The following is a 26,203-nucleotide window of genomic DNA, read 5'->3' on the forward strand; positions in this document are numbered from 1 at the left end:
AACTCTTGTGTTCACTCTGCAGACCGGAGAGACGGGAGCAACTGCTGCTGCACCTGTGGCGGTTTCTAACCCTCCACTTCCTACCAGCTCATCATCTTCCTCCCCTCGGGAGCCTCATCTCCCAGCACCGGAGCACTATGAGGTTCTGCTCCAATGTTAATTGGTCTTCAAGCTGCAGGCATCAACGTTTCCCACCGAGCGTTCCAGAGTGCCATATGTCATCTCCTTGCTCTCAGGACGGGCTCTGGCCTGGGCCACGGCTATCTGGGAGCAGCAATCAGACATTTGTTTCAATTGGCAAAGCTTCACCCAGGAGATGTGGAGGGTTTTTGATCACCCCATCAGTGGCAGGAACGCCGCTCAAAGACTCATTGCGATTCGGCAGGGCAGCCGGAGCGTAGCTGATTACGCCATTGACTTTCGGACGCTCACCGCTGAGAGCGGTTGGAATATAGAGGCACTTCACTCAGCCTTTCTGAATGGACTTAGCAAGGTTCTCAAGGACGAACTGGCTTCCCGGGACAACCCTGACACTCTGGAGGAGCTTATCGTTCTGGCCATCCAGATTGACACCCGGCTTCGTGAACGTCGTCATGAGGATGGAGAGGTTCCTAGTTGGTTCCAGTGTTTCCGGCCCCGCTGAGGGAGTCGATTCTTCATTTGTTCCACTGCTGTATGCTGGGCCTGCTTGTCCTCTACCCCGTCAGGGTTCTCAATTCGGCTATGGTTCTCCTTCATATCCTTCAGAGGAGCCGATGCAATTGGGAGGCAGCAGACTTTCCGCTCCTAAGAGTCAGATACAGTCTCCTGCGGTCTCCTAAGCAGATACAGATACAGATGTAGTCTCCTACGCCCCTTCCGGCCAACCTGCGGTGGGACAATGGACAGTTGGACATTCCTGCTTTCATAGACTCTAGGGCTGCCACTCACTAAGCTGGACACTCCGTTGTCGGTCACTGCGCTGGATGGTCAACCCCTAGGGTCTGGGAAGGTGAAGCAACTTACCATGCCTATCCAACTATGAGTTCTGGATGACCATGTGGATCTTATCCAGGTACATCTGGTGGACTGTCCTGAGCTTCTCCTGGTTCTTGAACATCCATGGCTTTCCACCCATAATCCTCAAATTGACTAGCCTTCGGGAAGAGTTCTGGGATGGAATCCTTCATGCCAGTTCACCTGCCAGCAACTCTCTCCACACCTTTCCGGTCCTGCTCGTCTGGAGACTTCCGATCCTCCTGTTCCTCTGGCTGGGAATGACAAGCCTGACATTTCCTGCATGACTCGGAATTACTGGGATTTGGGTCAGGTCTTCAGCAATCAAAGGGCCAGCAAACTACCTCCTCGCAGGCCCTACGATTGTGCCAACGACCTCCTGTCCGGTACCACTCCTCCGAAAGGAGGGCTGTATTCTCTCTCAAGTGCAGAGACTGCAGCCATGAACAGTTATTCTGAGGAGGCGCTGGCGGCTGATTTTATTTGGCCGTCCACTTCACCTGCATGAGCGGGTTTTTTCTTTGTTGGGAAGAAGGATGAGGGATTACGTCCCTGTATCGGTAACCAGGGTTTAAATAACATTACCATCAAGAACCCCCTTCCTCTTATGTCATCAGCTTTTGAGAGACTTTCAGGGAGCTACGGTTTTCTCTAAATTGGATTTACGGAACGTGTACAATCTGGTGCGCATCAGACAGAGTGGAAGACAGCGTTCAACACTCCTAATGGACATTATGAGTACCGGGTCATGCCATTTGGACTTAAAGACTCCTCGCTCATCACTTGTTCATGATGCCCGAAAAGTGTGAGTTTCACGTTCCTCAGATCTCCTTCCTGGGGTACATCGTGTCTCAGGGCTGTGTACTGATGGACTCCCAAAAGGTAGGAGCGGTGGTCAGCATGGTCAAGGAAGTTCAGCGTTTTTGGGGTTTTGCTCATTCCTACCGGTGATTTGTGAGAAACTTTAGTGCTGTGCTGCCATTGACAACACTCAACAAGGGCTCGGCTGGGCATGTATGCTGGACCCCTGCTGCTGAGAAGCCGTTCCAGGACCTAAAATGTTGGTTTTCTTCTGCACCCATTCTCGTTAATGCGGATCCTTCTCTTCCCTTCGTGGTAGAGGTGGATGCCTCTGACGTTGGTGTGGGGGCAGTTCTGTCTCAGAGCTCGGCGAAAGACCTAAAGCTTCATCTCTGTGCCTTCTTCTCCAGGTGTCTCACTCCAGCGGAGAGGAACTATGATGTCGGCCTCCACCTTCGCCTCGCATGACAGAAGGACAGCCACCCTACACGGTGTGACGCATCCTCTCCAGTCTATAACTCCAGCAATGGACTCAGTATCTCATGGACTGGGAGGGTTACAGGCCTGAGGAATGTTCCTGGGTTCTGGCCCAGGACATTTTGGATTCCGGACTAATTTGGGACTTCCATCGACGTTCAGCTACCCCTGGTGGAACGTCGGGAGTCATTCCTTGAGGGAGGGGGGGTCCTGTCACAGCTCAGGTTTTCTCCCTTGAGTGTACTACCTGAGGTTGCCACTGGAGAGCACCCTTGGGTTCCTTTTAGTATCCAGGTGACCCTGATTGGGCTTATTGGGATCACCTGCTGGATGACTATTTAGGTTCCTCTGTGGACTGGGCCAGTTGCTCAGGTCTCATGTTTTGTTCAGTGTTCTCATCTGCTTTTTCCACTAACATCAAGGCGGTGACCCGATCCTGTAGGTTCATGCTCTACAACATTCGCAGAGTACGACCCTGCCTCACACAGGAAGCGGCGCAGGTCCTAATCCAGGCACTTGTCATCTCCCGTCTGGATAACTGCAACTCGCTGTTGGCTGGGCTCCCTGCCTGTGCCATTAAACCCCTACAACTCATCCAGAACGCCGCAGCCCGTCTGGTGTTCAACCTTCCCAAGTTCTCTCACGTCACCCCGCTCCTCCGCTCTCTCCACTGGCTTCCAGTTGAAGCTCGCATCCGCTACAAGACCATGGTGATTGCCTACGGAGCTGTGAAGGGAACGGCACCTCCATACCTTCAGGCTCTGATCAGGCCCTACACCCAAACAAGGGCACTGCGTTCATCCACCACTGGCCTGCTGGCCCTCCTACCTCTGAGGAAGCACAGTTCCCGCTCAGCCCAGTCAAAACTGTTCGCTGCTCTGGCACCCCAATGGTGGAACAAGCTCCCTCACGACGCCAGGACAGCGGAGTCAATCACCACCTTCCGGAGACACCTGAAACCCCACCTCTTTAAGAAATACCTAGGATAGGATAAAGTAATCCTTCTAACCCCCCCCTTAAAATATTTAGATGCACTATCTGGTTTTAGACCCCATCATAGCACTGAGACTGCACTTGTGAAGGTGGTAAATGACCTTTTAATGACGTCAGACCGAGGCTCTGCATCTGTCCTCGTGCTCCTAGATCTTAGTGCCGCTTTTGATACCATCGATCACCACATTCTTTTGGAGAGATTGGAAACCCAAATTGGTCTACATGGACAAGTTCTGGCCTGGTTTAGATCTTATCTGTCGGAAAGATATCAGTTTGTCTCTGTGAATGGTTTGTCCTCTGACAAATCAATTGTAAATTTCGGTGTTCCTCAAGGTTCCGTTTTAGGACCACTATTGTTTTCACTATATATTTTACCTCTTGGGGATGTCATTCGAAAACATAATGTTAAATTTCACTGCTATGCGGACGACACACAGCTGTACATTTCAATGAAACATGGTGAAGCCCCAAAATTGCCCTCGCTAGAAGCCTGTGTTTCAGACATAAAGAAGTGGATGGCTGCAAACTTTCTACTTTTAAACTCGGACAAAACAGAGATGCTTGTTCTAGGTCCCAAGAAACAAAGAGATCTTCTGTTGAATCTGACAATTAATCTGGATGGTTGTACAGTCGTCTCAAATAAAACTGTGAAGGACCTCGGGCGTTACTCTGGACCCTGATCTCTCTTTTGAAGAACATATCAAGACTGTTTCAAGGACAGCTTTTTTCCATCTACGTAACATTGCAAAAATCAGAAATTTTCTGTCCAAAAATGACGCAGAAAAATTAATCCATGCTTTTGTTACTTCTAGGCTGGACTACTGCAATGCTCTACTTTCCGGCTACCCGGATAAAGCACTAAATAAACTTCAGTTAGTGCTAAATACGGCTGCTAGAATCCTGACTAGAACCAAAAAATTTGATCATATTACTCCAGTGTTAGCCTCCCTACACTGGCTTCCTGTTAAGGCAAGGGCTGATTTCAAGGTTTTACTGCTAACCTACAAAGCATTACATGGGCTTGCTCCTACCTATCTTTCCGATTTGGTCCTGCCGTACATACCTACACGTACGCTACGGTCACAAGACGCAGGCCTCCTAATTGTCCCTAGAATTTCTAAGCAAACGGCTGGAGGTAGGGCTTTCTCCTATAGAGCTCCATTTTTATGGAATGGTCTGCCTACCAATGTGAGAGACGCAGACTCAGTCTCAACCTTTAAGTCTTTACTGAAGACTTATCTCTTCAGTAGGTCCTATGATTAAGTATAGTCTGGCCCAGGAGTGTGAAGGTGAACGGAAAGGCTGGAGCAACGAACCGCCCTTGCTGTCTCTGCCTTGCCGGTTCCCCTCTTTCCACTGGGATTCTCTGCCTCTAACCCTTTTACAGAGGCTGAGTCACTGGCCTACTGGTGTTCTTCCATGCCGTCCATGGGAGGGGTGCGTCACTTGAGTGGGTTGAGTCACTGACGTGGTCTTCCTGTCTGGGTTGGCGCCCCCCCCATGGGTTGTGCCATGGCGGAGATCGTTGTGGGCTATACTCGGCCTTGTCTTAGGACGGTAAGTTGGTGGTTGGAGACATCCCTCTAGTGGTGTGGGGGCTATGCTTTGGCAAAGTGGGTGGGGTTATATCCTGCCTGTTTGGCCCTGTCCGGGGGTATCATCGGATGGGGCCACATTGTCTTCTGATCCCTCCTGTCTCAGCCTCCAGTATTTATGCTGCAGTAGTTTATGTGTCGGGGGCTAGGGTCAGTCTGTTACATCTGGAGTATTTCTCTTGTCTTATCCGGTGTCCTGTGTGTATTTAAATATGCTCTCTCTAATTCTCTCTTTCTCTCTTTCTGTCTTTCTCTCGGAGGACCTGAGCCCTAGGACCATGCCTCAGGACTACCTGGTATGATGACTCCTTGCTGTCCCCAGTCCACCTGGCCGTGCTGCTGCTCCAGTTTCAACTGTTCTGCCTGCGGCTATGGAACCCTGACCTGTTCACCGGACGTGCTTGTTGCACCCTCGACAACTACTATGATTATTATTATTTGACCATGCTGGTCATTTATGAACATTTTAACATTTTAACATTTTGACCATGTTCTGTTTTAATATCCACCCTGCACAGCCAGAAGAGGACTGGCCACCCCTCATAGCCTGGTTCCTCTCTAGGTTTCTTCCTAGGTTTTTGGCCTTTCTAGGGAGTTTTTCCTAGGGAGTTTTTCCTAGCCACCGTGCTTCTTTCACATGCTTTGCTTGCTGTTTGGGGTTTTAGGCTGGGTTTCTGTACAGCACTTTGAGAATATCAGCTGATGTACGAAGGGCTATATAAAAATAAATTTGATTTGATTTTGATTGACTATTGTAAAGTGGTTGTTCCACTGGATATCATAAGGTGAATGCACCATTTTGTAAGTCGCTCTGGATAAGAGCGTCTGCTAAATGACTTAAATGTAAATGTAATGTAAATGCTCTTGCTTTGTTGTTTTGCTATGAAGACCGTAAGTAAATATTCTGGATTTACCCTGCTGTGTTTCTCTGCGCGTGGGTCTGAGTTCGTACTAGCACCATTGTCACAATATCTGTACATTTTAAATCTGCCTGTCAGCAGAAGAACTGACCATAGGATTTATCTGCAGTATCAATCAGATGACTAAGAAGAGAAGGGAAAACCAAAAAATATTAAACCATGGCAGAGTACAGGGATTATTTGTCAAATCGAGACACTGTGTTATGTTAGCTTTCAGAGATTGAATTGACATCATGACACAAAGCACCCTGATACAAAGCAACTTGCTTTTACATGCAATGAAAGCAAATATTAATTACAGCAAAGTAATTAGTCATATAGCATCTCAGCAAGCAACTGTCCATGTAAACATAAAACTGTCAGCAATATGGTGCTAATTAATTCATCATTGAACCGTTGAAGGAATTATAAACCACTAGTGTTGTTCTTTTCTCTTTGGTTGGCTTCAGACTCTGAAACAAGATTTCCCTCTCTCCCACAAAATGTTCCTGTGTTCAATAAAAATCTCTTTATTTTCTCCTTCCCACTGTCCTGCCTGTCATCCATCATCTGCCACATCCCAGAATGGAACAGTATAGCCAACTGGATGAACCAGATGCTCCAGTGCATGAAGGAAAACTTTATTCTCTGCTCTCTCTCTCTGAATTCTGCAAAAGTGCACATGAAAGTCAGTTATCTGTTTTATTTCTAAAAATTTGACACTGTGAATGAACCGCCTTCTAGGCTGGCCAGGGAAGTTTCACACAGCGGGAGGTTTAATGCTTAAAACAGAATTATTATTATTTTTACTACCGTATTCCCCAGCCAGGAGTCCCAGTTGCAGAAGCCACCGTGGCCCAACCAACCTAATGACCTAATTGCTTCATGGATGGCTTGGGAGGCGGAGCAACCCAGAGAGCCCAACTCAAACCAGCTAATGTAATTGACCATCTTGAAGCAGCTTGGCACACAACATTCCAACTACGATGTGGAAACAATCCCATCGACATCGGCCGCAGACTAATATTTCCAGAGCAACAGATATAGAAGACAACTGTGTGTGAGTTATTGAAACCAAACCATAGTGAGAAACATCGTACCCCTCTTCCTCATTCTTCAGTGTCTAATTGTTCAATCTGACCTCTAGATCATGTTGCAAAGAAAGAATGAAAGATCTAAAATTGACTAGATCAGGGATGAGCAACTGGCAGCTCGTAACAGTAAGTTGAGACCCCATCTCTGGGTCTCAACTTAGTGTTGTGAGTTAGAACAGTAGAATTCACCAGGTGCAATTTCAAAATTTGGTTGTGCATCATCAGTTTTTCTGTTGTTATGTCAGTCACTGATAGTCAGTTAGCCCATGTCAGCAAAACATTTTTAGATTGCTAAGTTAGTTTAGTGGCCAGCTATCTAAACTTATCACGGTCGAATTACCAGCTGAGGGGCCACCATTGATTTTTATAGTCAGTCTCACACAGATATAATATTAAAAATGTAAACATTTCGCTCCATCCTATGGCAAAATATGTAGAATTGCAGGAAATTAGCTGTAAAACAGCAAATTTTCCTCTCCAACCCATGACAAAATTTGTAGAATTGCATGAAATTTGTTATAAAATTGCAGAATCTTCTCTCCGCCCCATGGCAAAATGTGTAGAATTGCAGCAAACTTGCTTTAAAATGGCAACATTTTCTTTACAACTCATTTCAAAATTTGTAGAACTGCACAAAATGTACTCTAATTTATTTTCATCTCCGCTATCAAGAGGGCGGCCACAAAAATGTGAGGTGGGGGGTAGATGTGGGTACTCAGACCCGCAAGCAACTGCGGCCCCTCATGATAAATTCAGATTTTTTGTGGCCCCCACCCCAATTAAAGTTACCCATCACTGGACTGGAATAGTATATGACAGCCTGGAGCACAGATGTTCTACTTCTTTATCAATTTTTCCAGTGGCCTGTGTCACAACAGGTAGTCATGTTGACTCGTGTTGTCTTCAGGACATCTGTGAGGGCAGTTGAACAGCAGAGGGAGGTCCTCTCCACACCCCCCCTCCATTCTCTCCCACTCTAGCCTCTTGCCCCTCTTTCCCTCTACTCCCTCTCTCCGCTCTCCATCCTCAGAGACCTCAAAGTTGTTGTCCAAAAGTTGTCAGAGCCCATTTCATCATTAACTCTATTATCCCTCCATACCTCCATTGTTCCCATACCTCCATCGTTCCCCTCCTCCTTAAACTGAAAACACAGGGTGACTGAGACATCTAAACCACATACCACCCTCTGAGTGGTACAGTGTAAAGACTTCCGCATACTCCATTTCAGCTGGCGCCTGACTAAAATCGGCTAGGTGAATGGAATGAGTGTTCTCGCATAATTCCCTTAAAACAGGGGTTCCCAGATTTTTTCCACTCGGGGCCCCCCTTCCGGCATTGGGGAACATCCCGCTCCCCCCTGCGTGCACGCGCCACACAAACTGTTCACACCCCTATTGTTGGTGGAGAGAATTTTGCAGGTTTAAAGCTTATCTTCTGCAATTCTAAACATTTTGTCATGGGTGCAAAGAAATTTTTTCAGTTTTAAAGCACATTTTCTTGCAATTCTATACATTTTGCAATGTCTAATGTATGTTCATGTGATATTTGAGTGACTTTAAAATTACAACAATATCTATGGGCCAAAAAACCTAAATACAAAAACTTTAGCTGACTTGGGCTACTTGATCTGGACATTTCTGACAAGTTATACATAGCTCTCTAAGGTATGCAATGACTAACATGACAAGAGGAACTGATAATGCACTACCCAATTTAGAAATTGCACCTTGTGCATTCTACTATAAAGCTGGACTGTGTTCCTTTAAAAAAGAAAATAAGGGGGGGAGTGGACCCCTGCCATGGCAACAAACACTTAATTGAAGAATCCCTACTGTTAATTAAGGATCTCTACAGATCGGTGTCCCACCCGTGGGACGGTTGAGCTAATGTGCGGTAATGCGATTAGCATGAGGTTGTAAGTAACAAGAATATTTCCCTGGACATAGACATATCTCATATTGGCAGAAAGCTTAAATTCTTGTTAATCTAACTGCACTGTCCTATTTACAGTAGCTATTACAGTGAAAGAATACCATGCTATTGTTTGAGGAGAGTCCACAGTTATGAACTTGAAAATGTATTAACCTGTTAGGGCTAGGGGGCAGTATTGACACGGCCGGATAAAAAACGTACCCGATTTAATCTGGTTACTACTCCTGCCCAGTAACTAGAATATGCATATAATTATTGGCTTTGGATAGAAAACACCCTAAAGTTTCTAAAACTGTTTGAATGGTGTCTGTGAGTATAACAGAACTCAAATGGCAGGCCAAAACCTGAGAAGATTCCATGCAGGAAGTGGCCTGTCTGAGAAGTTGTGTTTCATCTTGGCTCTTTTTATTGAAGACTGAGGATCTTTGCTCTAACGTGACACTTCCTACGGCTCCCATAGGCTCTCAGAGCCCGGGAAAAAGCTGAACGATATCGAGGCAGCCTCTGGCTAAAACACATTATCGCTTTTGGCAAGTGGCCGATCAGAGTACTATGGGCTTAGGCGCGTGCCCGAGTCGACCGAATGCTTTATTTTCTTTCGTCTGTTTACCTAAACGCAGATTCCCGGTCAGAATATTATCGCTTTTTATGAGAAAAATGGCATAAAAATTGATTTTAAACAGCGGTTGACATGCTTCGAAAGTACGGTAATGGAATATTTAGATTTTTTTTGTCACGAATTGCGCCATGCTCGTCACCCTTATTTGCCCTTTCGGATAGTGTCTTGAACGCACGAACAAAACGCCGCTGTTTGGATATAACTATGGATTATTTTGAACCAAACCAACATTTGTTATTGAAGTAGAAGTCCTGGGAGTGCATTCTGACGAAGACAGCAAAGGTAATAACATTTTTCTTATAGTAAATCTGACTTTGGTGAGTGCTACATTTGCTGGGTGTCTAAATAGCTAGCCCTGTGATGCCGGGCTATCTACTGAGAATATTGCAAAATGTGCTTTCACCAAAAAGCTATTTTAAAATCGGACATATCGAGTGCATAGAGGAGTTCTGTATCTATAATTCTTAAAATAATTGTTATGCTTTTTGTGAACGTTTATCGTGAGTAATTTAGTAAATTCACCGGCAGTGTTCGGTGGGAATGCTAGTCACATGCTAGTCACATGCTAATGTAAAAAGCTGTTTTTTGATATAAATATGAACTTGATTGAACAAAACATGCATGTATTGTATAACATAATGTCCTAGGGTTGTCATCTGATGAAGATCATCAAAGGTTAGTGCTGCATTTAGCTGTGGTTTGGGTTTATGTGACATTATATGCTAGCTTGAAAAATGGATGTCTGATTATTTCTGGCTGGGTACTCTGTTGACATAATCTAATGTTTTGCTTTCGTTGTAAAGCCTTTTTGAAATCGGACAGTGTGGTTAGATTAACGAGAGTCTTGTCTTTAAAATGGTGTAAAATAGTCATATGTTTGAAAAATTGAAGTTTTTGCATTTTTGAGGTTTTTGAATAACGTGCCACGGGATTACACAGGCTGTTACGTAGGTGGGACAATTTGGTGCCACCTACCCTAGAGAGGTTAATAAACCAATTAGGCACATTTGGGCAGTCTTGATACAACATTTTGAACAGAAATACAATGGTTCATTGGATCAGTATAACACTGTCCACATACCCTTTGCCATCTAGTGGCCAAAATCTAAATTTCACCTGGCCTGGAAAAATACATTATGGCCTCTCTCTTGCATTTGAAAGATGATGGTACAGAAAAAATATAAAAAACTGTTGGTTCTTTCTTTATATTATCTTTTACCAGATCTAATGTGTTATATTCTCCTACATTAATTTCACATTTCCACAAACTTCAAAGTGTTTCCTTTCAATTGGTATCAAGAATATGCATATCCTTGCTTCAGGTCCTGAGCTACAGGCAGTTAGATTTGGGTATGTCATTTTAGGCGAAAATGTAAAATAATTGGAGGATCCTTATTAACAGCAAAAAGTAGAAAATCTGATGTTGAAGAGAGATAATAAAATATGTCAGTGAGATCTAATGTAAATCCACGGTGAGATACAAAATGACCATACATGGGAAATATTTGTTACAGTATTAGTGTTAGCCACCTGTTGATTAGGCAACAATTAGACCCCCCCATACACTCTGCTTGTAGTGTGTGTGTGTTTGTTTATGTACACACATTAGGCTGTGTGTGTGCAAGATAGAGAGACAAGCACATGCATTAACACATGCAATCCACACTTACATTTACTTTATAGTACTTTATAGTAAATGTTTACTGGAATGTAAAACGTATGGAAGACCTATAGCACTTCCTGTTTTATGCCCCCCAACACTCCTGATCAGTGTTATACTGTTATAACTCACATGGTGTCAATATATAGCTAATCCAATCCAACCCAAAACTTCCACAGGATGGTTTTGACATTATAGGTCTCTCGTGTTTCATTACCAGCATTCTCCCTGGTTCTACTCTCTCTCTCTCTCACACACACACACACACACACACACACACACACACACACACACACACACACACACACACACACACACACTCCTAACCGTCTGCTACCAAACTCAATTGAAGGCGGCTGACGCTTTACTGTAACCCTGTGAACTACCATCAGAGAGACGCCATAGTCATGGGGCTCTGGGTAAATGTCTGCACCGGCACCAAATCGGTCACATACTGTACATATACACTCAGCGGACAGTTTATTAGGTACACCCATCTAGTATCATGTCAGACACCTCGTAGCCTCCAGAACAGCCTGAATTCTCCTGGGAATTGATTCTACAAGGTGTGGTGGCATTCAAGGGTTGCTCAATTGGTATCAAAGGGAAAGGGGGAAACCTAGTCGTCTTACAACTGAATGCCTTCAAATTAAATGTGTCTTCTGCATTTAACCCTCTGAATCAGAGAGGTGTTGGGGGCTGCCTTAATCGACATCCACGTCTTCGGTGCCCAGGGAACAGTGGATTAACAGCCTTGCTCAGGGGCAGAACGATAGATTTTTACCTTGTCAGCTCAGGGATTCAAGCCAGCAACCTTTCGGTTACTGGCCCAATGCTCTAACCACTAGGCTACCTGCCACCCCATCAAGGGACCTAACGTGTGCCAGGAAAACATTCCCCACACAATTACAACACCGCCACCAGCCTGTACCATTGACACTAGGCAGGATGTTGTTTACGCCAAATCCTGACTCTGCCACTAGCATGACGCAACTGGAACCGGGATTCGTGAGACCAGGCAAAGTTTTTCCACTCAATTTTCCTATGTTGGTGATGGCATGCCCCTGGAGCAACTTCCTCTTGTTTTTAGCTGATAGGAGTGGAACCCGGTGTAGTCGTCTGCTGCAATAGCCCATCCATGACAAGGACCGAAGAGTTGTGCGTTCCGTTATGCCGTTCTGCACACCACTGTTGTACTGCACCGCTATTTGCCTGTTTGTGGCCTGCCTGTTAGCTTGCACGATTCTTGTCAGTCTCTTTCGACCTCTCTCATCAATGAGTTGTCGCACCATTCTCAGTAAACCTTAGACACTGTCTTGCGTGAAAAACCCAGGAGGCCGGCCATTTCTGAGATACTGGAACATGCGCACCTGACACCGACGATCATATCATGCTCAAAGTCACTTAGGTCACTCCTTTTATCCATTCTAGCGTTCAACTGAACAGTAACTGAATGCCTTAATGCCTGTCTGCCTGCTCTATATATCAAGCCATGGCCACGTAACTCAGTGTCTGTAGGAGCGAACCATTTTCGTGAACATGGTGGTGTTCCTAATAAACTGGCCACTGAGTGTACATCGCAAGGTCACAGATTGTCACAAGGAACACTAAACCACATATTACAGTGTATGGCAAAGATACTGTATATGCCACTCCAAATATTAATTGAGGCTGACATGATGTTATGGATATCAAGTCTAGACGTAGAAGATAGCCAAAGCCATCTATCTGAAATGTACAAAGTACTTCACATGATAACTATGTTAACCCAAAAGAAACACTACAAATTCCACAGCTAGTGAGCCAGACTGGATCAACAGGTTTCTTATTCACGGCACGCGTCATCTAAAAACACATGCCTGAGCCCACATTGTCAAGGCCCCTGCCACCATTGTTGAATTATACCCCATTACGAAGCATGAACAAGTTTGTCCAGAGGGTAGAAAATAACAGTTAGGTAAGGTAAGGTAAGGTAGTCTGGTTTTTGACTCACTTTAACCTGGTAGAACTCTACACAGCTCCCAGACCTGTCCCTCTTGGGATCTTCAGGATTGCCGTCTCCCAGTAATAGCTCCATGTCAAACTTTTTCTGTCCCAGTGGCATCGCCGCTGGGTATATGTCTGAGTTTCTGTGTATAGACACCGGTTCAGTCACAGGTAAGTTGAGATTCAGCAAGTTTGAGGTTCAGTCTGTCTAACTTGACTTCTGTATCCCTCCTCTCTTCTTTTTATATTTTTCTCACCTATCACCTCTCTCCTTCCCTCTCGGTCTCAGACGTGCCCTACCCACACATTCACATCAACAAGTGTATGGGTGTGTGTTGCCTCAGGTCCTGGTAGCAAACAGATAGAGAGATGATATCTGAAGCTGAGCGGTTTTACTCATTTGTAGATGGAGAAAGCCTGGCTAATTTAATCACTTCTCTGCTCTTTGGCTGGCCTAGCTTTCTCCTGGCTGCTCCATGCATGTTGTCCCATCCAGAGTAGCCCCAGTGTGGATGGATGAGTCAGGCATTGTGCTCCTCTGTACAGGCTAGCTCTGTCTGTCCCTCTCAGCTCAGCATTCTGTCAGGTGGAAGATCTGCTCACACACACAGGCCAGGGGGGAGGGGATAGGGGAGGGGCTCAGGGGGTAGGGGGTTGGGTTTGGGGCACCCTCCATACAGATTTTAAAAAGGAGGGAAGCAGGGAGCAAATCATCATAAATCCCCAACACACCCTCCCTTCGCCACCCCCGCCCTTCGTTGCCCTGTCGCCCTCCCAATCTGGTCAGCAGAGTTGTGGGATGATGATTGTGCATGTGAGGGGGGGGGTGTCACTGCTTTGCAACCTACGCACGCACAGCATACACACACAAATAGACACGCTTTATCATTGCAGATATCTGTTTTGGATGCTGTCACTTAACACATTACTCTCGATCTCCAAATTCCACATGTTACTCTTCTCCACCTCTGGGTGAATTCTCATAGAACTCCTCTATAGCCAGTCAGCTCTTCAATCGCTCTTCTCCCCTCTCTGTGTCCTCTATTCCCTTATCTCAACCTCTCCTCCCGTTTATGCTTGTAGATGAGAGAGGACAGAGAGAGGAGAGGGAGTGGATCACTTAAGCCTCTTTGTGGTGTCCAGACTAAACACTGCAGTCAGACAGTCCAGTGCTGCGGCAACCTAGACAGACTGACGGCTAAAGGCTGAGGTCAGAATAACAAACAGTGTAGACTGAGTATGTCAGTGTCACTCAGGGCTGCTGCCTGTCCATGGGCTCCTTCACACCAAGCACTGATTCAATGCCCATTCAAATTTAAACTATCTACGTTGACATGAAAATAAATGTCATTGTTTTGTCCCAAGAAGCACAAAACTCATGATAGTAAAGACAAGCAGTGCTTGTCTTCTGGTTTGGCACTGCCAACTCTTTCATGCAATCACACGTGTTGGGCTGAGAGTATGCACTTTGTGTCTGTCTGTCTGTCTGTCTGTCAGTCAGGTACTGTGTGTACTGTACAGAGTATACCATACATTAGGAACAACTTCCTAATATTGAGTTGCACCACCCCCTTTAGCCCTCAGAACAGCTTCATTTCGTCGGAGCATGGACTCTACAAGGTGTAGAAAGCGTTCCACAGGGATGCTGGCCAATGTTGACTCCAATGCTTCCCACAGTTGTGTCAAGTTGGCTGGATGTCCTGTGGGTGGTGGACCATTCTTGAAACACACAGAAAACTGTTGAGCGTGAAAAAACCCAGCAGCGTTGCAATTCTTGACACAAACTGATGCGCCTGGCACCTACTACCATACCCCGTTCAAAGGCAACTTAAATCTTTTGTCTTGCCCATTCACCCTCTGAATATACACACACTGTCACAATCGTCCAAAGGAGTAGACCAAGGTGCAGTGTGGTAAGTGTTCATCGTTGTATTTATTATAAATCAGAACACTAAAAACAAAATAATAAACAATGATAACAACCGTAACGTCTTGCAGGCTTAACAAGCAGAACAAAAATAAGATCCCACAACTACAGGTGGGGAAAGGCTGCCTAAGTATGATTCCTAATCAGAGACAACGATAGACAGCTGCCTCTGATTAGGAACCATACTCGGCTCAAAACAAAGAAATAGACACCATAGAATGCCCACCCCACACCCTGACCTAACCACATAGAGAAATAAACCGTCTTTCTCAGGTCAGAGCGTGACAGTACCCCCCCCAAAGGTGCGGACTCCCGGCCGCAAACCTAAACCTATAGGGGAGGGTCCGGGTGGGCATCTATACTTGGCGGCGGCTCTGGTTCGGGGCGTAGCCCCCACACCGCCCGCTGATCCCCCCACTTCTGTGTCGCCGGAGGAACCCGACCGTGGATCATCGCCGGAGGCTCTGAACTGCCGACCGCCGCTGAAGACTCTGGGCTGCAGGCCGCCGCTGAAGACTCCGGGCTGCAGGCCGCCGCTGAAGACTCCGGGCTGCAGACCGCCGCTGAAGACTCCGGGCTGCAGACCGCCGCTGAAGACTCCGGGCTGCAGACCGCCGCTGAAGGCTCCGGGCTGCGGAGCGTCGCTGAAGGCTCCGGACTGGGGAGCGTCGCTGAAGGCTCCGGACTGGGGAGCGTCGCTGAAGGCTCCGGACTGGGGAGCGTCGCTGAAGGCTCCGGACTGGGGAGCGTCGCTGAAGGCTCCAGATTGGGGAGCGTCGCTGGAGGCTCTGGACTGAGGAGCGTCGCTGGAGGCTCCGGACTGGGGAGCGTCGCTGGAGGCTCCGGACTGGAGAGCGTCTCTGTAGGTTCCGGACTGGGGACCGTCGCTGCAGGCTCCGTGCCATGGATCATCCCTACAGGCTCCGGGCCATGGATCATCACTGGAGGCTTCGTGCCATGGATCATCCCTACAGGCTCCGGGCCATGGATCATCACTGGAGGCTTCGTGCCATGGATTATCACTACAGGCTCCAGGCCATGGATCATCACTGGAGGCTTCGTGCCATTGATCATCACTGGCTTCCTACATGGAGCTAGAGCTGTGCGTCTCCCCAGTCTTACCGGACTGGGGAGACGCACAGGAGACTGGGTGCGCAGAGCAGGTACAGGGTATACTGGGCCGTGGAGGCGCACTGGAGGTCTGGAGCTTAGGGCTGGCACACCCCGTCCTGGCTGGATGGTCATCTTAGCCCAGCAAGGGCGGGGCGCTGGTACAGGACGAACTGGGCTGTGCTGGTGAACGGGGGGTAACGTGCGTAGAGCAGGCGCAGGATAACCTGGGCCGTAGAGACGCACTGGAGACCAGATACGCACTGGAGACCAGATACGCTGAGCCGGCGCACTTCTTCCTGGCTGACGGCCAACTCTAGCACGGCAACGGTGAGCAGCTTGCACCGAGCGCACCGGGCTGTGAGTGCACACTGGCGACACAGTGCGCATCACCGCATAATACGGTGCTTGCTCAGTCACTCGCTCCCCACGGTAAGCACGGGGAGTTGGCTCAGGTCTCAACCCCGACTTTGCCAATCTCCCTGTGTGCCTCCCCCCCCCAAAAAAATGTTTTGGCGCTGCCTCTCGGGCTTCCGCTGTTTCCTTGCCTGTTCCTCCCAGTATCGCCGTTCCGCTTTCGCTTCCTCTATTTCCTCCTGCGGGCGGTGATACTCCCGAGGCCTTGTCCAGGGTCCTGCCCCATCCAGGATTTCCTCCCAGGTCCAGTCCATCGGCCCACGCTGCTTGGTCCTTTGGTGGTGGGATCTTCTGTCACGATCGTCCAAAAGAGTAGACCAAGGTGCAGCGTGGTAAGTGTTCATCGTTGTATTTATTATAAATCAGAACACTAAAAACAAAATAATAAACAATGATAACGACCGTAACGTCTTGCAGGCTTAACAAGCAGAACAAAAATAAGATCCCACAACTACAGGTGGGGAAAGGCTGCCTAAGTATGATTCCTAATCAGAGACAACGATAGACAGCTGCCTCTGATTAGGAACCATACTCGGTTCAACACAAAGAAATAGACACCATAGAATGCCCACCCCACACCATTACCTAACCACATAGAGAAACAAACCGTCTCTCTCAGGTCAGGGCGTGACACACACATACACATACACAATGTCTCAGTTGTCTCAAGGCTTAAAAATCCTTCTTTATCCTGTCTCCTCCCCTTCATCTACATTGAAGTAGATTTAACAAGTGACATCAATAAGGGATCATAGCTTTCACCTGGATTCACCTGGTCAGTCTATGTAGTGGAAAGGGCAGGTGTTCTTAATGGTTTGTATACTCAGTGTGTGCGTGTGTATGCGTGTGCGTCTGTCTCCAGGTACTGTATATGTGTGTGTGTTTACATACATGTACTATACAATACAGAACGTTGCAATGTCTTACAGAACATGCGCCAGGTCGGACAGCCAGTCTGTTGGCACAGAAACAGGGTAATAAAACACATCCTGTGTCTGTAAACCTGTCTGTCAGCAGAGAGGATTAGGGGATTCCACCCCTTCCTGCCTACCACCAACAAAATGACAGACTGACAGCCATGATTAAGGAGGTTTGGTGTGGAAACCAAAACACACTGAGAAAGGGATAGGAAACCATCCCTGTAGAGTGCAGTCAAACATTTGCTCTCCCTTGTCACTCCCTGCTTACCCTGTTTTTCTCCCCCCTCTCTCTCTCTCTATCCCTCCATCCTTACCCCTTCTTCTCTCCCTCCATTGCTCGGCACCCTAAAATGAATGTACTAACATGATTATTTTGATGTTATTTTTTTTTTTTCACGGTTATTGTCCATAATTGTCAGTTACACTGTTATACGATAATTGTTGCAGCCCTAGGCAGGAGTTAGGAAATGTGTGTCAGGTTTCACCCTCATTTGGATTTTATGGCTAACATGCTGACTAGACCGCATGTGCGCCATCGCGCACATGTTCTTTTTGTCCACCCACACCAAACGCGATCAGGACATGCAGGTTGAAATATTAAAACAAACTCTTAACCAACTATATTCATTTGGGGACAGGTCAAAAAGCATTAAACATGTATGGTAATTTAGCTAGCTAGCTTGCTGTTGCTATCTAATTTGTCCTGGGATATAGACATTGGATCCTTATTTTACCTGAAATGCACAAGGTCCTCTACGCCGACAATTAATCCACAGATAAAAGGGTAAACCAAGTTCGTTTCTAGTAATCTCTCCTCCTTCAGGCTTCTTCTTCTTCTTTGGACTTTATATGGCGGTTGGCAACCAACTTTAAGGTGCATTACCACCACCAACTGGACTGGAGTGTGGAACTCAGTTCATCTTTCAATCACCCACGTGGGGATACGCTCCTAAAAACCAATGAGGAAGAGGGAGAGGTGGGACTTACAGCGTGTCAAGTGTCACAAATAGAACTAAGTTCTATTTTAGCGCCTGGCTACGCAGACGCTCATTGATGCGGGTCAGCAGTGTGGGTGCAATGATTGAATAACATGTACGTATGTGTACATTTATTTTGGTGTGGGCAACATGTAAGAAGGTTTCGGCTGGGGGAAAGAGTTGCATGCCACACTTTATGCAAGCTTGAGTGTCAAATATGTTGACAGAAAGAGGCTGGCTCTAGATATACTGTAATTCTGTCACACAATGGAGCTATTTATGATAGCAGGCTTTTGTTAGTGTGTTGTCATGATGCAAACATACACACTGACATTACTATGTAATTATATGGTAATGAAGCCAAGGTTTCTAACCCTAGAGCCAAGGTCCCCCTGACAACACTGCACAATGAACATGGAGGGAAAGTTTGCCAAGACCACCTGAGTATCTGAATAATATTCACAGTTCATAACGTTTCTCAATACAGAAACCATACATTTGAATTAACTGAAAGTACACTAGTCAAAAATAACCGAACACTTGGGCTTAACCAGTCAGTCTTTGCAGGAGTTAACCTCTTCTCTGAGAGAGATGTTGCAAGAGAAAAGGTCTCTCTGGGAAAGACGGACATATTTTGATGAAACGTGTTAGTTCTATGTATACTTTGCTGATTAAGTACCATTAGTGTTAGCAAACGTATCACAACATGCATACATTTATGTCCTCCAATTTCAATAGTTTATGAAAGTAATGAGTGTGTATATGTAAGAGTTTAACTCCTATCAGCATGCTAAGAGGCAAATGTATTTGTTTATGTAGTAGATTTATGTAGTTTATCTAGTCATTTATCATGATGGGGAATTTCTCTACCTTAAGTATGGACAGAGTTTCACCAAATGCATGGAATTATGTTAAAAAATATATCCTTACACACACATGCACACAAAACTCAATCTAAACAGCCTCATAATCTAGCAGCACCAGCAGCCCCTCACACCAGATTTTAAAACAACAACCTTTGCTCTCGTCTTCTTTGCTAATGGGATCATGGCCCACTGAAGCTTTATTAATCCCTAGCAGCCAGCTGACAAGTCATGCTAACAATGAGTTTAAAGGGAGAAGGTAAGAATACAACCAATTAGAGATCTGTTTGTCTGGGCCAACCAGGGCCCACAGTCACCCCACCACACCACAACACTGTGTTTTTACTTAAAACTCATATATTCTAATTATTTCCCGCAGGAGAGCTAGGCCGTTAGACAGAGCGTGTCCTCAGGCAACACGGTGATTGTTTGAGTAGCACTAGGCTAGCCAACCTGATTAGCACATCATGTTCCGGGATTCCGGGATTCCGGGATTCTTCTTCTTCCGATGACATTGAGGAATACACCACATCAGTCACTGGCTTTATCAATAAGTGCATTGAGGACGTTGTCCCCACAGTGACTGTACGTACATACCCCAACCAGAAGCCATGGATTACAGGCAACATTCGCACTGAGCTGCCGCTTTCAAGGTGCGGGACTCTAACCCGGAAGCTTACAAGAAATCCCACTATGCCCTGCGACGAACCATCAAACAGGCAAAGCGTCAATACAGGGCTCAGATTGAATCATACTACACCGGCTCCGACGCTCGTCAGATGTGGCAGGGCTTGCAAACTATTGCAGACTACAAAGGGAAGCACAGCCGCGAGCTGCCCAGTGACACGAGCCTACCATGTCCCTGACTGAGTCTGTAATACCAACATGTTTCAAGCAGACCACCATAGTCCCTGTGCCCAAGAACACAAAGGCAAGCTGCCTAAATGACTACAGACCCGTAGCACTCACGTCCGTAGCCATGAAGTGCTTTGAAAGGCTGGTAATGGCTCACATCAACACCATTATCCCAGAAACCCTAGACCCACTCCAATTTGCATACCGCCCAAACAGATCCACAGATGATGCAATCTCTATTGCACTCCACACTGCCCTTTCCCACCTGGACAAAAGGAACACCTATGTGAGAATGCTATTAATTGACTACAGCTCAGCGTTCAACACCATAGTACCCTCAAAGCTCATTACTAAGCTAAGGAACCTGGGACTAAACACCTCCCTCTGCAACTGGATCCTGACGGGCCGGCCCCAGGTGGTGAGGGTAGGTAGCAACACATCTGCCACGCTGGAGCTCCCCAGGGGTGCGTGCTCAGTCCCCTCCTGTCAGAGACCTGGCCGGGTGGTGCCAGAATAACAACCTATCCCTCAACGTAACCAAGACTATGCAGATGATTGTGGACTACAGGAAAAGGAGCACTGAGCACGCCCCCATTCTCATCGACGGGGCTGTAGTGGAGCAGGTTGAGAGCTTCAAGTTCCTTGGTGTCCACATCAACAACAAACTAGAATGGTCCAAACACGCCAAGACAGTCGTGAAGAGGGCACGACAAAGCCTATTCCCCCTCAGGAAACTAAAAAGATTTGGCATGGGTCCTGAGATCCTCAAAAGGTTCTACAGCTGCAACATCGAGAGCATCCTGACCGGTTGCATCACTGCCTGGTACGGCAATTGCTCGGCCTCCGACCGCAAGGCACTTCAGAGGGTAGTGCGTATGGCCCAGTACATCACTGGGGCAAAGCTGCCTGCCATCCAGGACCTCTACACCAGGCGGTGCCAGAGGAAGGCCCTAAAAATTGTCAAAGACCCCAGCCACCCCAGTCATAGACTGTTTTCTCTACTACCGCATGGCAAGCGGTACCGGAGTGCCAAGTCTAGGACAAAAAGGCTTCTCAACAGTTTTTACCCCCAAGCCATAAGACTCCTGAACAGGTAACCAAATGGTTACCCGGACTATTTGCATTGTGTGCCCCCCCACCCCAACCCCTCTTTTACGCTGCTGCTACTCTCTGTTTATCTTATATGCATAGTCACTTTAACTATACATTCATGTACATACTACCTCAATTGGCCCGACCAACCAGTGCTCCCGCACATTGGCTAACCGGGCTATCTGCATTGTGTCCCACCACCCGCCAACCCCTCTTTTTACGCAACTGCTACTCTCTGTTCATCATATATGCATAGTCACTTTAACCATATCTACATGTACATACTACCTCAATAAGCCTGACTAACCGGTGTCTGTATATAGCCTTGCTACTCTTATTTTCAAATGTCTTTTTACTGTTGTTTGATTTCTTTACTTACTCACACTCACACCCACCCACACACACACACACACACACACACACACACACACACACACACACACACACACACACACACACACACACACACACACACACACACACACACACACACACACACACCTTTTTTTTGCACTATTGGTTAGAGCCTGTAAGTAAGCATTTCACTGTAAGGTCTACACCTGTTGTATTTGGCGCACGTGACAAATAAACTTTGATTTGATTTGCGAGGAGCAGGCAGGGCTACAAGGGATTAATGAGTCTCTGGCTGCTGTTGAAACCTACAGATATGAACTAGCAGCTAGCTAATAGAGAGTAGAGTGGAGTATTACTTTATTAACCCCAACTTGGGAAATTGTTTTATCACAGCATGCAAGCTAAGCTGCTGGCTAGGCTAACATCTATTGTTTCTTGCTTCATCTCACTCTCAGAAAAACTCAAACTCAAAATTCCTCCCCTATGTCTGTCAGTCTTTGTGCGTGTGTGTATGTACGTCATTGAACTTGCAATTTTTGCAAATGACTTGTCCTTTGGGGACAAACATTTATTGAATATCATCTTTCACCCTATAAGCTCAGGGTTTAATAAGGGGGCTGTGTTGGCTTTCTGCCATAACTGTCTGAAGCTATAAAGCTCTCCTCTCACTCCCTATGTCTGCCACTCTCCCCTCTCACCCTCTCCATCTCCCTTCGTCTACCTCTCACCCTATCCATCTCTCTAACTTGTTTATGTCCATCTGTAGGATGAACTCTTCACTCTCCCTCTGTCTCCTTCCTAAAAGTGTTTATCCATCACTGAAGTTTTATGGCCCCGCAAAATGAAAGGAAAAATCATAAATCTTTTAATATGGAACCAGCAATTACTTTTTTGTCTGCTATCCAGGCAGTAAATATAACATAACCTATATTCTTGACATGCCAGAGTTAATCTGCTGAGGGAAAGTTTATAAAGACATGTGGTTTACATGTAAGTACCATTAGCCTGTGAGTCTCTGCTCATGGGTGTCTGGTTGTTATTATGCCTAGGAACTGGAAGAGGGCAGGTGACAGGTTGAGTCATATAAAAGACAAAAAGGTGAGGTGAGTCACTGCCTGGACACGACAGACAAAAGGACAGGACTCATCACTCAGTCACAGGGGGATCAAGATATTATCACTGCAGTGTGTTTGTGCATTACTGGGTTACACACAGGTTGGTATGGGCTTACAGTTGAAGTCGGAAGTTTACATACACTTAGGTTGGAGTCATTAAAACTAGTTTTTCAACCACTCCACAAATTTCTTGTTAACAAACTATAGTTTTGGCAAGTCGGTTAGGACATCTACTTTGTGCATGACAAGTAATTTTTCCAACAATTGTTAACAGACAGATTATTTCACTTATAATTAAACTGTATCACATTTCAAGTGGGTCAGAAGTTTACATACTCTAAGTTGACTGTGCCTTTATACAGCTTGGAAAATTCCAGAAAATTATGTCATGGCTTTAGAAGCTTCTGATAGGCTAATTGACATCATTTGAGTCAATTGGAGGTGTACCTGTGGGTGTATTTCAAGGCATACCTTCAAACTCAGTGCCTCTTTGCTTAATTTTCATGGGAAAATTAAAAGAAATCAGCCTAGACCTCAGAAAAAAATTTTTGTAGACCTCCACAAGTCTGGTTCATCCTTGGGAGCAATTTCCAAACACATGAAGGTACCACGTTCATCTGTACGAACAATAGTACGCAAGTATTAACACCATGGGACCACGCAGCCGTCATACCGCTCAGGAAGGAGACGCGTTCTGTCTCTTATAGATGAACGTACTTTGGTGCGAAAAGTGCAAATCAATCCCAGAACAACAGCAAAGGACCTTGTGAAGATGCTGTAGGAAACAGATACAAAAGTAACTATTTCCACAGTAAAACGAGTCCTATATCGACATAACCTGAAGGCCGCTCAGCAAGGAAGAAGCCACTGCTCCTAAACCGCCATAATAAAGCCAGACTATGGTTTGCAACTGCACATGAGGACAAAGATTGTAGTTTTTGGAGAAATGTCCTCTGGTCTGATGATACAAAAATAGAACTGTTTGGTCATAATGACCATCCTTATGTTTGGAGGAAAAAGGGGGACGCTTGCAAGCCGAAGAACACCATCCCAACCGTGAAGCACGGGAGTGGCAGCATCATGTTGTGGGGGTGCATTGCTGCAGGAGAGAATGGTGTACTTCACAAAATATATGTCATCATGAGGCAGGAAAATGATGTGGATATATTGAAGCAACATCTCAAGACATCAGTCAGGAAGTTGGTCGCAAATGGGTCTTCCAAATGGACAATGACCGCAAGCATACTTCCAAAGTTGTGGCAAAATGGCTTAAGGACAACAAAGTCAAGGTATTGGAGTGGCCGTCATAAATCCCTGACCTCAGTACTATAGAAACTTTGTGGGAAGAACTGAAAAAGCGTGTGAGATTAAGGAGGCATACAAACCTGACTCAGTTACACCAGCTCTGTCAGGAAGAATGGGCCAAAATTCACCCAACTTATTGTGGGAAGCTTGTGGATGGCTACTCGAAACGTTTGACCCAAGTTAAACAATTTAAAGGCAATGCTACCAAATACTAATTGAGTGTATGTAAACTTCTGACCCACTGGGAATGTGATGAAAGAAATAAAAGCTGAAATAAATCATTCTCTCTACTACTATTCTGACATTTCACATTCTTAAAATAAGGTGCTGATCCTAACTGACCTAAGACACTGAATTTTACTAGGATTAAATGTCAAGAATTGTGAAAAACTGAGTTTAAAAGTATTTGGCTAAGGTGTATGTAAACTTCCGACTTCAACTGTATGTGTTTGGTATGTTATTGTGTCTGTCGCCCGATGCAACAATATATTGATACTGACGTCAAAATTAGACAAATATTCCAAATGATTGTCTCCCACTGTTAGAGGCTAATATTCCCTATGGTGCTACCCCTCCACTTCTGACGTGCCTCAGCAAACAGTCTGACCTGTGTATCTCCTTATGGCCTCTCCACAGAGACCCCTATTTTTACAACATAATGGTCATTACCTGCTCTTAAGAAAATGCATTTATTACCTACAGCTTTATTATGTTAGAGAGGGCGGGGGGGTGAGGGCAATATACCGAAATTACACTCAACCCAGGGCCAAGAAAGAGTAAACTTTAGGAAGAAGAGGACCACTGTTTCTAGGCATTGAAAGTATATATGCAGTGACCAAAAAGCCTTCATGTATGTACACTTCAACCATACATCCACACTCCACCAGTTTATATCCCTGGCTTTCCATTGGTCAGTTGGAACAATGGGGCCGTCTATTCCCTCTGACAGGTGTCCTGACCTCTTGGCCATTCGTCATCTACAACGCTCCAGGTTAACATTCCTGAGTTGTGATTGGGTGGGGAGAAGAGGAGGAGGGAGTCAGGGGTGCAGTCATCCAGTAAGGTATGTCGTCAATCAGTTGGCTATGCTATAGAACTGTAGTGGGGTCATGAAATGTTTATGTAGCTACAGGCCAGTGGTCCTATGTCTCTTTAGAATTGATTAAAGAACAAGTACACTGAACAGTTGTCTGTATACTCTGCAGAGATAGGTTGACAATACCTTATGATTTAATGCTATAGTCTATAGAAAAGTTACGGATACAGCTTTGGCAAAGCTAGTGACCGTCAAAAAAGAACGAAACATAACAATCCTTCAATCGTTCTTTAACCAGGCAAGTGACCTGAGGGAACCTTGTAAAAGAGCAGGTGAGGAGAGAAGAGTCTTCTGAGTAATCTTGAGGGGTGTTCTGCATAAAAACAAAAGCAGTCGTGACTACTGACTGTTGTGCCTAATGTTTGGTACAGGGCACGCAGCAGGCTGGCACTGGCAGTAATCACACTGATTGATATAATCTAGTTATCTGCTTCTGTTGTCAGCACTCCCTCTCACACATCTATTAAGAACATACATACATGATGTCCCCAAGCAGTAATTTGTGTTAAATTATCGTTAGGAACACCACTAATCTATCACATAAAATTATAAATTAGAACACATTTCATTTTCCACGATCCAGCATGTAATGTACTACCAAGAATCTTAGAGAGACTATAAACCCTAGCGTCTGATCTCGCCAGTAGCCAATAACTCCAATCATGCATGGCCTTTGGAAGCTGACTCCATGCTCCTGCTCTGACTCAGTTTCCATTGACCCATATTGGGTTTTATGCATGCTAAAGTTATCACCATCATGATTTTATTATCCGTTTATATTCTCCCTAAGCTGCATGCTGCTAGCGTGTTGCTGACCTAATTCTGGGGCTGTAGATGCATTTCTGTTGGGTTCAATCCTCTCCATGGCTGACATATGATGCAGGGTCTCGTTAATCTAATCTATCTATAACAGCCATCATGATGTTGCAAATTAGCCCCCTTTGTGAGAGAGGCTCTCTGGCTTCAGTGCTAATGGGAGAATTGGCATCATCTGCTAACTTGGCTGGCTCGAAGCGTTAATCAGGGCTATTCATCTGCAATGGAGACAATAGCCTAGCATGCTAAAGCCAGGCGGGCAGCCATCAATAATCAGTAGGGGAGAATATCAAATCAGCTGGCT

At 45.8% G+C, this 26,203-nt stretch overlaps 1 protein-coding gene across 1 annotated transcript in view; it reads right to left on the minus strand.

The window, feature by feature from the left end:
• Positions 1-13,612, minus strand: part of LOC106582090 (rho GTPase-activating protein 20-like) — a 79,892-nt gene extending 66,280 nt beyond the window's left edge. The window contains 1 exon segment of the mRNA XM_045704660.1: positions 13,060-13,612. Within this exon segment, the coding sequence (XP_045560616.1) occupies positions 13,060-13,170 (111 nt within the window). The 5' untranslated portion in view covers positions 13,171-13,612.
• Positions 13,613-26,203: the final 12,591 nt, after the last annotated feature.

This window comes from Salmo salar, chromosome ssa21 (genome assembly GCF_905237065.1).
Source record: "Salmo salar chromosome ssa21, Ssal_v3.1, whole genome shotgun sequence".
Lineage (NCBI taxonomy): Eukaryota > Metazoa > Chordata > Actinopteri > Salmoniformes > Salmonidae > Salmo > Salmo salar.